The 17,071-nt window shown below is 31.5% G+C and overlaps 1 protein-coding gene across 1 annotated transcript in view; it reads right to left on the bottom strand.

The window, feature by feature from the left end:
- The window catches only part of LOC143041909 (uncharacterized), a 114,154-nt gene that overhangs the window by 29,068 nt on the left and 68,015 nt on the right, over window positions 1–17,071 (bottom strand). Inside the window, exons 9-13 of the mRNA XM_076214046.1 lie at window positions 15,537–15,664; window positions 13,668–13,921; window positions 12,817–13,017; window positions 11,612–11,779; window positions 8,725–8,910 (exon numbers count right to left, since the gene is read on the bottom strand). Of these exons, the coding sequence (XP_076070161.1) occupies window positions 8,725–8,910; window positions 11,612–11,779; window positions 12,817–13,017; window positions 13,668–13,921; window positions 15,537–15,664 (937 nt within the window). The remainder of the gene's footprint in view (window positions 1–8,724; window positions 8,911–11,611; window positions 11,780–12,816; window positions 13,018–13,667; window positions 13,922–15,536; window positions 15,665–17,071) is intronic.

The following is a 17,071-nucleotide window of genomic DNA, read 5'->3' as shown; positions in this document are numbered from 1 at the left end:
ATAGGTTGAAAACTTGATTTTTGAAGTTTTGTTAATAAAACGTCGTTTTAGGATTTTTTTGATAAAAAAATCTCAATGATTAAGGTTTATGTATAATAACAAACATTACTAAAGCCAAAACGGTATCATTTGTAATAAGGTAGAGTTTAAAAATAGAAAAAAATGTCAAAATTGAAACCATCTCAAATTTTCACAGATTTTTGCATATGACCTTTGACCTCAATTTAAAAAAAATGTGACCATATCAAGTTCTGACGACAGGCATATTATTATAGTAAACGATTTCCTCTTTCCAATGATATATTATGTAGGTGTGTGTTCGGTGGGGAGATTAAATTCAAAAAATTCTGCCTTCAGTCACCGCACTATAGATAAAAAGTCCAAAACTCAAAAACTTAACTTTGACCACTGAACCATGAAAATGGGGTCAAGGTCAGATGACATCTGCCCGCTAGACATGTACACCTTACAATCATTCCATACAACAAATATAGTAAACCTATTGCATAAAGTATGAGAAAAACAGACCAAAACACAAAAACTTAACTATAACCACTGAACCATGAAAATGAGGTCAAGGTCAGATGACATCTGCCCGCTAGACATGTACACCTTACAATTATTCCATACAACAAATATAGTAAACCTATTGCGTAAAGTATGAGAAAAACAGACCAAAACACAAAAACTTAACTATAACCACTGAACCATGAAAATGAGGTCAAGGTCAGATGACACCTGCCAGTTGGACATGTACACCTTACAGTCCTTCCATACACCGAATATACTAGACCTATTGCTTATAGTATCTGAGATATGGACTTGACCACCAAAACTTAACCTTGTTCACTGATCCATGAAATGAGGGTGAGGTCAAGTGAAAACTGTCTGACGGGCATGAGGACCTTGCAAGGTACGCACATATTAAATATAGTTATCCTATTACTTACAGTAAGAGAGAATTTAACATTACAAAAAATCTGAACTTTTTTTTCAAGTGGTCACTGAACCATGAAAATGAGGTCAAGAACAGTGGACATGTGACTGACGGAAACTTCGTAACATGAGACATCTATATACAAAATATGAAGCATCCACGTCTTCCACCTTCTAAAATATATAGCTTTTAAGAAGTGAGCTAACACCGCCGCCGGCCCCGGGCCCCCCCTTTAGTGCGAAAAATTTGGTTGATTATATAGGGAATCATTGAAGCATGACTGGAGCAGGCCCCACCTTAGGAAAAGTTCTGGATCTGTCACTGAACCTATTATACAAGAAGGTTATGGTCAGCAACTAGACTCTACTTCACTGAGGCCTTCATGATCCTTCATGTGTCACTTTAAAATATCTTGTGTAAAGAGATTCAATTGTTTAAAAATAATAGGGGGACTAAATATCATCATGAACATTAACACTTTAATACTTGTGTAAAAAGGTTATGCATTTCTGTATTGAGAGATTTATACTATCCCTAACCCTCTTTAACCCCTGACATAGTAATATAAATATATACAGCTATCAAATTGCATTTATATTATTTGCACTCTGTTCAAATATCCTAATATATATGTCAATAAAAAATAAAATAAATCTTTATTCAACAGAAAATTAATATTTGCAGCATGTAATCCTAGTCTACAGATATTTTGTTATAAACATCAATGTTGATTAATATAAATTATCAATACACAGCCTATCATAATTTTTCAGGTGTGAGGACAGACAAGTTTTTCAATTACATTTGCTAGTTATTGTCATAGATGAATTCACAAACAGAAAGGATTAGAGAAAATACAATGATCCACGCTTTTTAACTATTATGATGTTGACGCAAATTTTACTGTAAGCCTTCTTTCTGACCTAGCAACACTTGATATAGAAAATTATATAATCTAAAAATCACATAATATTGTATGATTTAAAAAAATCGTTTAAAAGAATGCCTTAAAATTCTTGATCTTTGATCCAGCAGTTTTACTTTTATAAGAAAGTAGTTTTAGGAGATTATCAAAATAATATTGATATTGATTATAAAGTTCAAAGATAAATAGGAGAATCCTTTAATGGTATATGTTTGAATCATTTATTTCATAAGGGGCCTCACAAGTTTAATATTGATAATTAAAAAATTTGCGGACCACATCTATGACGTAATAATAAAATTCAACCCCTCCTATGGAAATTCAGCTTCATCAATAAAACATGTATAAAGTTCAATGGTTTTTAAGACTTTTTTTTTTATTTCATCCACTGAGGCTCTATCCATAGTAATAAAGTTGAGGGAGAGGACATCACTAATGTTGTTTGAACTTGTGTCCAATCTCTTTTGCCAATAAAATATGTTCAAATTACTGTGGATTCCTTATTTTTCGATGGATACAAATTTTCGTAGATTTTGTGGATACAGGTGAACCACAAAATTCAATGTTCAACGAAAAATAATTTTTTTTTATAGGCTTGTGTGCAGACTTCTGCAAAACCACAAATTTGAATATCCACAAACATGCAAGTTTTCCTTATAATCCACAAAAATTGATACCCACGAAAATAACTGAATCCACAGTAAGCAATAAAGAATTGTGTATGAACTAAAGGAACTTAGAAAGTAATACTACAACACACAATTTAAAATTAAAGATCTGGCAGCCTTGGCCTGCAACACTTACAGGCAGACAATATCTACCAATGTTTATTACTGACCACCGTCCACTTAATGACATCATAATTCAATACAACAAAAATCTAACACGGGTAAAACTATGAATAAAAGGGTCTTAGGGTAACCATCCCCTAGACAGTAAACCGTCAACACAACTAAACCAAGAAAGACATCTAGAGGACACTATACAACTAGACTCAGGTGATGCTGGATCATACTTATGTTTGGACATGTCTGTGTCATTTTGGTCTTTTGTGGATAGTTGTCTCATTGGCAATCATACCACATCTTCTTTTTTATATTGATTCTGTGGAATTGTTATTATTCGTTGGATACCAATTTTGTGGGTTTCGTGAGTACAGGTGAACCACAAATTCAAATCTTCAACAAATTACAAACTTTCTATAGGCTTTAATTTGCATGCAGAAATTTCCAAAAAAATGAAATCAAATATGCATGAAGATGCAAGTTTTCCTCAATCAACAAAAATTGATACCCATGCACGAAAATAAATGAATACACAGTAATCAGTCCATGAATTATAAAACAGAAAATGAGACCTAATGGCTTTCCTGTACACTTAACCTGTTTAAATCCATAAATGTTACCCCATCAATGGTAAAAAAACGCTACCTATCAAACTTCCTATTTTCAATTTAATCTATCACTCAAAAAACCTTCACATGTATCAGAAATCATTACTGTTAGATACAAAAGTTCAAACTATTCAAACGATATCCCTCACTGTATATTTATTCAACAATCTAAAATTAAACATCATTTATTTAAAAAACAAATTTAGCAAATGATAATTAAACATGCATTTTACTTGCAATGGAAATAAATCTGTTTGGATACCTTTACAAGTTTTACATGATAAAATACAAAGTCCTTTACTGAGCAAATATAAAAACCTACCTTCGACAACAATCAAAGTTTGTTTGAATTGTAAACTTATCCGAAATTTAATTCTCTATTTGTCAATCATGTAATAAACAGTTGTATTTACAAGATTTCTCTTTTTATCATCTGAAGTAAAAATTTGTTTTACTTTATTTGATTTGAATTCCGCTGAATTTGTAAACATTTAATGGTCTAATGGTTTTAAACAAAATTTTATGGTAAAAATTTGGCCAAAATCTAAGGTGTAGAGTTCATCTATACGTCTATATTGTGTTTTTATAAATTACAAACGTACACAGCTATTATTCTCCACTATTGACCTTGCTTTAACGTGGTAAATTAAACGTGAATTGGAGAAATGTTTTGATTTAAATCACAATTATTATTCAAACATTTATATTTACAAACTTAAAATCAATTTAATATAATTTCTTTTTTCCTTATGTAAACATTACTGTTAACGAAATCTATTTATATTTTTAAGATTTGATATATGTGTTCCTCCTGAGATCACATTCACAAAACAACATTGTCTTTAAATCTCAAACAAAACTGTTATCATGAAATGATGTAAATAATACTGTAAGCGTCCTTTTAGTTAACAACATCTCTTTCAAATAGATCTATTGCTTAAGATTTTAGAGCAGCTCCCTAATCCAAAAAGAGGAAAGTTTGTATCGCAGTAATGACTTTACAATCTTTTCTTTTTGTTGAATTGCTCTGCTCAAATCATTTTTTTGAAAGAACTCTTGTATATCCCTAGTTTGGCATGAACTTCTTACTCATTTTGTAAAACCCCAGTATGACATGCACTTTTTACTCTTTTTGTATATCCCCAGTTTGGCATGAACTTCTTACTCTTTTTGTATATCCCCAGTATGGCATGAACAATTTACTCTTTTTGTATAACCTCAGTATGGCATGCATGAACTCCTTACTCTTTTTGTATGTATACCCAGTATGGCATGAACAATTTACTCTTTTTGTATAACATCAGTATGGCATGAACTTCTTACTCTTTTTGTATATCCCCAGTATGGCATGAACAATTTACTCTTTTTGTATAACCTCAGTATGGCATGCATGAACTTCTTACTCTTTCTGTATGTATACCCAGTATGGCATGAACAATTTACTCTTTTTGTATAACATCAGTATGGCATGAACTTCTTACTCTTTTTGTATATCCCCAGTATGGCATGAACAATTCACTCTTTTTTGTATAAACTCGCTATGGCATGAACTTCTTACTATTTTTGTATAACACAGTATGGCATGAACTTCTTACTCTTTTTGTAAATCCCCAGTAGGGCATCAACTTCTTACTCTTTTTGTATAACCTTAGTATATGTCATAAACTTCCTACTCTTTTTGTATAACCCCAGTATTGCATTAACTTCTTACTCTTTTTGTATAACCCCAGTATGGCACAAACTTCTTACTCTTTTTGTATAACCTCAGAATGTCAATAAACTTCTTACTCCTTTTTGTATAACCACAGTATGGCATGAACTTCTTACTCTTTTTGTATAACCTCAGTATGACATGAACTTCTTACTCTTTTTGTATAACCCCAGTATGTCATAAACTTCTTACTCTTTTTGTTTAACCTCAGTGTGGCATAAATTTCTTACTCTTTTTGTATAACCACAGTATGGCATGAACTTCTTACTCTTTTTGTATAACCTCAGTATGACACAAACTTCTTACTCTTTTTGTATAACCCCAGTATGTCATGAACTTCTTACTTTTTATGTTTAACCTCAGTGTGGCATAAACTTCTTACTCTTTTTGTATAACCTCAGTATGTCATAAACTTCTTACTCTTTTTGTTTAACCTCAGTGTGGCATAAACTTCTTACTCTTTTGTGGCAGGAAAGTTTAAGTTATTTATATATCCAAAGTGCAGCATGAACTTCTTACTCTTTTTGTATAACCCCAGTATGGCATAAACTTCTTACTCTTTTTGTATAACCCCAGTATGGCATAAACTTCTTACTCTTTTTGTTTAACCCCAGTATGGCATAAACTTCTTACTCTTTTGTGGCAGGAAAGTTTATGTTATTTATATATCCAAAGTGCAGCATGGACATCTTACTCTTTTTGTATGTATACCCAGTATGACATGAACATTTTACTCTTTCAAGTGTTACAAAAATACTTATGCTATTTGCATACTCAAATTGTGACATGAAATACTTTAGTCTTTTTGTATGACCCAATTTGCTATGACCTTTTTCTCCTTTTGTTTACCTCCTTGATGGTATGAACTTCTTACTTTTTAGTATACCCCTAGTATACCATGCACTTCTTACTATTTTTATATATCCAAAGTGTGACATAAACTTTTACTCTATTTGTTAACCCTTTCGGTCTGCTTTATTTCCTAATATAATATTCTCCAATGGTAAGACTGAAATTATACTGTTAGACATTTTTTTCTAACTTGTCAAAAAGTGTCCCAATGAAGTATAAACGAAAATCCTAAAGCATAGGAAAACTGTAAAATTTGTAATCTAGGACTAAATATGAGTTTCAATCTTCAAAATAAATAGAAAAGAATCCCCATTACATGGTTTTTACTGAAATATATAGTGAGGGTGTGCAAAGTTAATCAATATAACTTATCTAAAACAATCATTGAAAATGTGATATGAATAGAAATCGCTTTGGCATAATTCTTCATAGGTTTATGAAAGAGATAGGTCCCAAAACAGAAATGTGAGTTTTATAGTGAAATTGTCTTTGTACAATTGGAAAACACATACAAATAATACCCAAAGTTTTGAATGTAAAAAATGATGAGAGCAAAAAACACAACAAAATGGTCTAATTTATCAGTCAAATCTTTCAACTTCAAATGAGGGAATTGGTTTTGGTACAATTTCAAATTTTATTAACTGAAATGCATCATTGAAGTCATATCAGTACAAAAACCTTTAGATCTGTAGATCTCTAAAATTTGACCATTAATCTGTAAATGTGGGTTTTCAAGGCTGGTGATGCATACATAGCAATAAACCCCCTGTAGATACATCTGTTTTTTTCCTTCTGAAGTTCAACAGATTCCCTCAGGTTTTTTTTAACAACAGTTAAAGACTATTGCCTCAGTTTTATAGCTACAACACATATATTGCAAGATACCGTATTGTTTTGTAGCTTAAAGCACTAATTTTGCAAAAAACTGAAAACAATTTTGACAGTATCAAATAACATTATAAGTACTTATCAAATTTATTGACTAAGATGGTGCATAAAAGTATGATGCACTATTCCTATAAAATAATAATCTATTCAAAGTACAGGAAATTTGAAAATTTCATTGTATATATTTAATGTATCATGAACAGTTATGGGCTTGATACAATGAAATGCTACATATAAAAATTCTTAAAAACATTAATAATTTAATATATCAAACCTTACCTATTTGTGACTCGATCGAGCAGAAACAAGGGACCATAAAACTCACAAAAGATATACTGTATATAAAGTAATTTTTATGTGAAAATTTTGGGTCATAAATGAGGAGTTTAATATTCCCTGAGATTAATATTCACATTTCATAGCCTTGTACAATGCATTCAAAGGATATTGAAATGATTGTGAAAGGTAAGGGACGACATCAAAAGATCGATGTAGGATAAAAAACTTAAATCAAATAGTTTGGGGGTGAGGGGGTTAAAATTCTGCAAGTTTTGTATATCTAAAATTGATTTTTACATATATCCCTATTGGTAAATCAATTTTTCCCAAATTAAGTTAAGAGGGGGGTTGGGGGGGGGGTCAGTGAAAAAACTATGTGAATTAAGTTTTTTATCCTATATTGAACTTTTGATGTCGTCCCTAAATTTTTGTGGTAAAATGTGTATCATGAAAATAGAGAAAATGATAAAAACAAGAAAACATCCAGATATTGGTATTTATCGGACCACAGATGAATTATCACGTTGTGATTGGTTAAATGCCGTCACGTGGTGACCCCTATGAGACCGTATGGGGTTAGTAAGTTTCATATGGGGTTCATGACGCGTTAATGGCGACATCATCTATTAATGTTGTTGTGTTTCGTTGTTTATTTTTCAACAAAACGCCGCAGAAAAAGTCCAGCGTCCGATAAATTCGTTATACGGTTAACTACTGACCCCCTACGGATCCATAGAGGGTGAATAAAATTCATAGGGGACTCGGCCTCCGGCCTCACCCCTATGGATTTTACTAACCCTCTATGGATCCGTATGGGGTCAGTAGCGAACCATATAACTTATAATGTCTCTCCTTGTTTTTTCAATAATTTTCTTGGTAGGATACTATTGCAGGTTTTGGAAGTTAGGAGCTTTAAAACAGTTGTTCATTCCTTCAACTACTCAGAGAATAGTATTATAACTTCAAATTCATAAAATAATGACTTTTGAATGAGACCTTGAAATTCTATTGAAAATAGGATATTTGAATCTTGATGCAAACACATTTCTAATAGCATCAATGGTTTATCAGAAGTACATATACACCTTATCAGAAATTAATTAGCGAAAGTCAAAATTCTGAAAAAAAGAAATGGAAAGATACTAAGGAGGCAATCAACCCATAATGAAAAAAAAACCAGGCAAACAACACTTCACAGAAGATGGTGCAACACATGAACAGATTCTACAGAATAACCAGATCGAACATCGACGAACAACACCATAAGCAGTTCCTGTTCAAATTGTGGTCCCTACTATGTTACTCATGGCAAGTAAAAACTCTAAACATGTCAAATTTCAAACTAATCAACAACTGCTGTGACCTTGAACTTAACCTCATCAATCCCAAAATCAATCAAAGTTTGAAGAAGATACGACTTTTTTAGGCACTTTCAAACCACTTTTGGAATAGATAACTCTTTATGTGTTCAAAGATTTTGTCCTTTTTTTTCCAACTTTAGATACTTTATTTCACTAGTAGTTGTTAACAAAGCGCCTTAATGTTACAACAATGGCATTAAGGTTCTTCTCTGTATTGTTAATTACCAATAAAACCAGGAGTTTCATTGGCAAACTTTTTATAAATCTACATAGTATTACGTGTTAAAGATTTTGTCCAGAAAAAATTATCAAATATTGACACATCACAGTACAAAGCTACATCATGCAAAAAATTGTATTTTTGATTTAACCTACCTCTAAATCTATCAGTCCTTTCAGATTAGGTATGTACAGGTTAGCAGTGAGTAAAGCTAGTCCAGTCTCTGGTCTGAAGATGTCTGGGGTGCAGATGACATAGTCTGGAGGTTCAGTCCCTGGTTCCTGGTTTCCTAAGGGTCCTGGACCCCAATCAGTTGGAGTCTTTGTCAGGTCCTTGTATTTCTAAAATATAACAAATATTTTAGTTTTTGGTTGTACCATCAATTGCTTTTTATTATAAAAAGAATGTATTCTTTTAAGTATACATAAATTCATAATGATTATGTTCTATTGAATATTTTTTTTTTATTCATAACTAACAAATTCAGCAAATTAAAACCATATTTTTTAAGATAATAGATAAATTTCAAAATATTGTAATTTGAGTTGGAGAGATTTCATTGGCAGCCAATTTGACTAACTGACATGCAATACACACTAGTCTGATATGAGATCCATACTAGATTGTAGTGATGAATAAAGCTAAAATTTAAAAACTAGAGGCTCTAAAGAGCCTGTCTCGCTCACTTTGGTCTATTTGAATATTAAACAAAGGACGCAGACGGATTCATGACAAAATTGTGTTTTGGTGATGGTGATGTGTTTGTACTGAACATTCTTGCTGCTTACAATTATCTCTATCTATAATGAACTTGGCCCAGTAGTTTCAGTAGAAAATGTTGGTAAAAATTTACAAATTTTATGAAAATTGTTAAAAATTGACTATAAAGGACAATAACTCCTTAGGGGGTCAATTGACCATTTTGGTCATGTTGACTTATTTTAAGGTCTTACTTTGCTGTACATTATTGCTGTTTACAGTTTATCTTTATCTGAATAGATAATAACAAAAAACGGCAAAAATTCCTTAAAATTACCAATTCAGGGGCAGCAACCTAACAAGGGGTTGTCCAATTCATCTGAAAATTTCAGGGCAGAAAGATCTTGACCTGATAAACAATTTTACCATATGTCAGATTTGCTCTAAATGCTTTGGTTTCAGAGATATAAGCCAAAATCAACATTTTACCCCTATGTTCTATTTTTAGCCATGGCGGCCATCTTGGTTGGTTCCCGGGTCACCGGACACATTTTTTAAACTTAATATCCAAATGATGATTGTGGCCAAGTTTGGTTAAATTCTGCCCAGTAGTTTCAGAGGAGAAGTTTTTTGTAAAAGTTAACAGACGACCCCTGACGATGACGGACACAAAGTGATGAGAAAAGCTCAATTGGCCGTCAGGCCAGGTGAGCTAAAAAACAAGAATGTGTCCCAAGTACATGGATGCCCCATTCGCATTATCATTTTCTATGTTCAGTGGACCCTGAAAATGGGATAAAATCTCTAATTTGGCATTAAAAGCAGAAAGATCATATCATAGGGAACACGTTTAGTTTAAGGTTGATCGGACTTCAACTTCATCAAAAACTACCTAGACCAAAAACTATAACCAAAACTTTAACCTGAAACAGGCCAGACGGACGAACGGACGGACAAACAAACAGACAGACGGAGGCACAGACTAGAAAACATAATGCCCATAAATGGGACATCAAAAACTTTTTCAGTAAATCTATCTGAAAGTGCTGATTAGGCATTTGCACACTTAAACCTTCAACAGTGACAGAGGGGAAGTAACTCTAGCTCAAATTGTTTCAATTAGCAGTGACTACACAATGACTACAACGAGAATCTCTCTTCAAAGAAATATTGAATTAATGCTCCAAGAATACCACTGAAATTACCAAAGCTGTTTTTTATGACTTCAGAAAGCACATGACATATTTGAAATAATCTCTCAAAATCCCATTTGTCATCAAAATAAGATTTGAAAAAAAAATCTTTAGTGAATATTGTTCTATTTTTTATGTCAGTTTACTTTTACTCAAATTATTATGCAAACATGATTTGCTTCTACAAATGTGCCTTTTTTCTATCAAATCAACCAAAGATTTCCCCCAGAAAAATATTGATTGATCATTTCCAACAAAAAATTCATTCATGATATTTATATGTGTTGCCCTCATAAATACAATCACTGAACTTTAATTGTCGCATAAACAAGATGATGTCCCTTCATATTTGATTTCTCTCCTTTAACTGTGTTTGGAATGAAAGTGTATACAGTTACATAAAGCCACTTTTTTTATGAGATGCCAAACAGCATGCCATCATAATAATATGAAGAGTTGTCTCCCATGTTGTCAGAAATGATAAGTTACTTGCTAGATGAACTAACAGAAATGAACATCATATGATGTAAGAAAGCATTATTTGTAAAACAATAAGTAATGGTAAACAGAACAGCTACTTAATATACTGTATCCAAGCGGGTTATTTTCACCGGGTGTAAATTTTTGCAGATAGTCATGGCCAAAATAATTCCGCCAATTTAATAGTGCACATATGAAGGAATTGATAAAAGTTTTGAATTCGCCAAAATATTTTTCAAACCTTTTTAAGTGAAAAGTTTTACACCCACTATATGGTAAAATGTAAAAACACTTAAAATGTAAAAACATAAAATTATCAAGCTAAAAGACAGAGATGTTATCCATTCATTTGATGTGTTTAAGCTTGAAATTTTGCCATTTGATTGTGGATTTTCCATTTTGAATTTTCATCAGAGTTTGGAATTTTTGTTATTTTACTATTTTCTATATTCCTTTTTTGATAAAATCTTCACTATACGAATACAACTTTAGCTCAATTTTGAAGACTTCAGTGTGACTTTAAGATGAAGAACAGCCATTACATCTTTATTTGTTGTTTTGGTGTATTATCAGATAAATAACTGACTGTTATGCCATTAAAATACACAATATCTCTTTTATAATTCTGTTTCTAATAGGTAATCTGATAATTTAAAGTTATAATACTTGCTTGTCTGAAGGATGAGAAATCATTTCTGTAGCATAGAACTGCTGCATATAACAGTGGTAACAATGGAATGAATGTTATACACCAGCTTATCTGTTTAGTGAGAGATGGATACTCATATAACTTGTACTGTAATACTGAGTCTGTCATAATGGTTAGAATGATCAATGTCTGAAATATCAAATGGTCAAAGGGAGGTAATTCATTAATTTTTACTCAGATTTTCACTTGCTAGAAAGGACAAGGTTCACTGATGGCACAAAATGGCCTAAAATATCAACTTTATCATAAAACACCAAAAAGGTCTCAATTTAGTCCGTAAATGGGTCTATATAAAGAGTATAAATGCTAAATATATCAGTTCTTTTCATAAGAGTACAAGATATTTGCCAAAAGTAAGCCCATTTTGGACATTTTGTCAAAATATGATGATTTTGTGCATTTTTCAGACCTAAAAGCTTTTGAAACACATTGGCCGCCACTTACAATCCAAAATGTGTTGTAACCAAAAGATTCCAATTTTGATATAGATTTCATCAATATTAAAACTTTTTGGATCGTAGATGGAGGCCAAGGTTAATTATGCCAAAAACAATTGAAATTATGGACAAAAAGTACCAAAATTGACCTTTTAAACCAAATTATGCTCATTTAAGGGCTCATTGCTTCATAAATAGAAAAGGAAAGTGCCAGAAAAAATATTTTTGTCTTAGTAGTATTATCACAAGTATTTCTATGTGAAATTTGTAATTTTTCGGACCGATTTAAAAAACATAAAAAATTCAGGGCCAATTTTAACCCTTCGTGAACCTTCTCCTTTATTATTTCTTTTTTCAATTTGTTTTCTTAATATTGTTTAACCTGAATGAGAAGCGTTTAATGAACAAATAATTGAACTATTTGTATAAAAAAAACACACTTTGATTTAATTTGACATTTATGAATGAAAAAAGTTTCTTTAAAGAATGTAGAAATCTGTATGTACAAAATAAACCCTATTATCTAATTTGCTGTTTCAGAATCTTAGATCAAGGGTGATTTAATTGTTCCATGAAATGAGAATAATTTCACATCACTGATTTATTCTCCATTGTTTTAAGCTGTTGATAGTTAATAAAAATGTTCTTGTGGGTTTTTTTTTTTTTTTTTAAATATTACCCAGAATGCATAAATTCTAAACCTTTTTATTCTATAAGTTACAATCTTACCAGTATAACGGCTGGAGTAAGAAATTGCCATGTTATCTTCCACCAGGGAGAATCTGTACTGCCTGTCATGTCAGCAATATTATTCCACACCCGCTGGGCACCATATACCCACGCTAACAACATGCATTCACATAAAGTGATGAAAAACAATGAAAATTTTGTCACACTGTTCATCCAGTAAAATGAAATGTATAAACCTGCCTGAAATATAAAATGTTGATTGCTAATCATTAGGGCAAAAGATTCAATAATGGTTATGTTAAGAGAATTCTATGTATACAATTCCATTACCTGGAGCAACAATTTCTGTATTTGTCAAAGACTGAAAATATAATAAAATTGCTGAATAAAACCATTTTGTTTTGCAAGCCTCATTTGAGTCAAACAAGACACTTATTAGTGGCCAGAACAAAACTGGTGTTCATGCTTATAAAATAGAAACTAAAAAATAAAATTATTTGTATCAAAAAAACCAAATGTTAAACTGTCTAACTGCGAAGAAAAAGATCAGCTTTCTGGTCGAAACAATTTTTAATAGATTTATCATTTTCAGACTCCGAATTCAACTAATATCAAAATGCAGATTTGGTCTTGTGAGTACAAAGTTTGTACTTCAAGTACAGAGTAAAGTGTTATGACTAAGATCCTATAGAAATAGCATGATAAACAGATTTTCTGGTTTTCTATGTATAGAATTTTTCTAATTCAGCCACTTTTTGCTTGTTTACTGGCCTCACCCACTTAAAAGCTTCTCATTGTGTCTAGCGGCATATATTTTAATATCAATGTACAGAAAACCGAAAAGAGCATGGTTACAAATTATTACTTGGTAATTTAGATAAGATCCTCACCTGAGTAACAGTTATAATGCTAAGCAATGATATAAGTAGACACACAGATCCCGCCATTATGTATTTAAACTTCCATCGGAATCGATATTTTTCTGGTAGGAGATGAAGTAATGCTGACACAACATTCTGTAAATGGACTGCATGAGTATCTAGTCCAACTAAAGCCAAGGATATAAATAACAGTCCCAGCCATAGTTTGGGTGAGGTAAATCCATATAATACTGATGGTACTATCACAAAACCTAGATCTATTGCTAAAAATAGAAACATACCATAAGGTCAAGGCCAAAAAGCAGAAAATAAGGATATTGCAAAAAAAAAAAAAAAAAAAAAGATTACAATCAATTTATTGCTTATAATAGAAGATAATACCATCAGGCTATTGCTAAAAATAGGAAAGAAACATAAGGTTATTGTAAAAATAGAAACATACCATAAGGTTAATGCTAAAAAAAGTAACATACAACCAACAATTGTTATTGTTATAAACAGAAACAAAAAATTAAGTATAAAATGAAATATTAATCATGTTCATTATGAAGTTTCAGTGAAAAAAATTATACATGTTAAAGATTAGAAAACAAATATCCATTAAAAGAAATAGGAAACTGAATTCTCTGGAAAGCTCTAAACATTAAATTTGAATAATTGAGCTTTCTATATTTATAATTGTTGCTTTCCTATTGATTGCTGGAATGGTACCTGAAATAGCAGGAAATTAAGAAACTTGTGACTTCTGATTTACTACAGTTGTAATAGTCCCCAAGAGTACCTTTTACCCAGTAGTTATTACTTTTCACGGAATATTCCTTATGAAGATTGGTCTTATTTTAATGCCAGCATTAAACCTTTATATATTTATTTTTGGCTTCCTTCAATTATTTGATTTTATGGTAACATTCTCATTGGCATAGATTAAATTTCTGAAGTTGTTTTGAAAGTTGAAAACAAGAATGTGTCCATAGTACATGGATGCCCCATTTGCACTATCATTTTCCATGTTCAGTGGACCGTGAAATTGGGGTCAAAACTTTAATTTGGCATTTAAATTAGAAAGATTATATCATGGGGAACATGTGCACTAAGTTTAAAGCTGATTGGACTTCAACTTCATCAAATACTACCTTGACCAAAAACTTTAACCTGAAGTGGGACAAAGGGACGAACAGACGAACCAACAAATGGATGCACAGACAAGAAAACATAATGCCCCTCTAAAATCGTATGTATGAATGTGTTTGTAGATAGATGTTTTCGTGTTCTGTTAAATTGTTCCTTTTAAACATCAGTCATCATCATATATATATGATGATGACTGATGTACTCATATTTTGACTATTTTATTTATTGTGTCTGTTTAGTTAACGCATCAATGTAAATATAACGGAATTTGATGAGACTGTCATCAAAGTGAGAGAGTTAGCGCTATAAAACCAGGTTTAATTCACCATTTTCTACAATTGTACCAAGTCAAGAATATGACAGTTCTTGTTCATTCGTTTTTGATGCGTTTTGTTATTTGATTTTGCCATGTGATTATGGACTTTCAAAATTGATTTTCCTCTAAGTTCAGTATTTTTGTGGTTTTACTTTTTCCTCTAATATCGTAGGTGGGGCATAAAAAGTACAAAGTTTTATCAATATAAAAATCATCAAAACATTTTGATGGTGGATTATTTTAAAGTTTTAATTTTGGTTTACTAAAATTTTTATTGATATGAAATATTTTAACTAATGGCAATAATATTTGTCAAAAAGTTAACACAAGTAAAGGATCATAAAGGTTTCTTTTCCCAAATTTTCGTAGGCAGTAACAGCTCAAATCATTTATATTGCTGCACTCATAACACAAACACATGTGTACAGTACCTGTTATATTAAGTGTGTCAGTAAGTTTCTGTCCCGTCTTTTCATTGTACACACCAACCAATGAAAACAGTGTAAACCCAGCAAATACCATACCAAACAAATGTGCCAGGGTTGTTAACAAAGCATTTCTGTAATAAAACAAAACAACTTCACTATCATTCCAGCCAAAAATGCATTCAAAGTTGGAGAGCAAATGATTTGACATAATACATTCAAGCATCATTAAGTGAGTCATTGAGTCAAGATTGAAATTCTAGCTTTCGATGCCTTTTGTTTTTAAGTTTGTAAAGAGATCATTCTGATATTTTTATTCATTTATCATAACAAGAGTGCTTACTGAAATGTCTCGCCTTCTTTACTAACCATTGATTTTAAGTTGAATAGTCCTAAATATAAAGCTTTACTACAACTATCACATAAACTTATCATGATCCAAGAAAATGAGGATGAGGTCCAGGTAAGGAAGTGTCTTGTTTTATCTTAATTTCAGATTTTAAACATTTATTTTCAATAGAACATGATGTTTTTTTTTCTTCTCCAAACAACTATAAATATTAGACAGAGGGATTTGTATGAAGCTCCATTTCAAATTTAGGCCAACACTTAAGAACAATGATGGACAATAAAACAATACGTTTTTCACCCACTTCAATTCCCAATAGAGAAAGATATTGCTTTCATCAATTATATGACGCAAGAAACATATCGTACTTCATTATATATATAATAGAACAGGAAGATATTAGTTAACCGATTACACAGCGAAAATATTTGAGTCAATCCGATATCAAAGTCTGACAATTCATTTCCCTTTTATAAACAAAAATATCTAGAATTTCTACCATAAATTATTATGTTACAAAATATCATGATTATTGGTCATTTGTACTTGTATCCTATCATAAAGTCAAGTGAAATAGGAATATACTTTAAGATAAAGACGTGTATCGCCTGTCATAGATATAAGAAGATGTGATATGAGTGACAATCTTATTGATGTATAGCCACATCTCATTATATTCAAATTTTATACTGAACAAAGGACCGCCATCTGCAGAAGCATCAGAAAAGTACACCTTACAAACTTTTGGAAATGATGGTACCCAATGAAGGTTACTTAAATAAAAACAAATAAGGTCTTAAATAAACTTGTTTGTTTGCTGGTGCTGCTAGAAGAAATCAAAGCTTACATGTCAAAAAAAATTTATACAATGTGCTGGAAATTTTCAAAATACAGTCCACTCTCGTTATCTCGAAGTCTGCCGGACAAAGATCGAGCCCATGTGAAAACTTAGACTCATCCAAAATTTCAATTCAATCTAGTTCGAGACGAGAGTTAACTGTACCAGCAATGATGAAAATAAAGATATTTTCACTACATTTTCTAATGGAACAATATGTGTGCTGATTAACACACTTGAGACAAATTTTGAAAAGAAAGGTTACAATATTGATGTCAGGCTAAAACTATAAATGCCTGTACCAAGTCAGGAATATTACAGTTATCATCCATTCATTTGATGTGTTTGAGCTTT

This window comes from Mytilus galloprovincialis, chromosome 8 (assembly GCF_965363235.1).
Source record: "Mytilus galloprovincialis chromosome 8, xbMytGall1.hap1.1, whole genome shotgun sequence".
Taxonomy (NCBI): Eukaryota; Metazoa; Mollusca; class Bivalvia; order Mytilida; family Mytilidae; genus Mytilus; species Mytilus galloprovincialis.
Note: the sequence above shows the minus strand (reverse complement) of the source record. Positions and strands in the feature narration are given on the sequence as shown.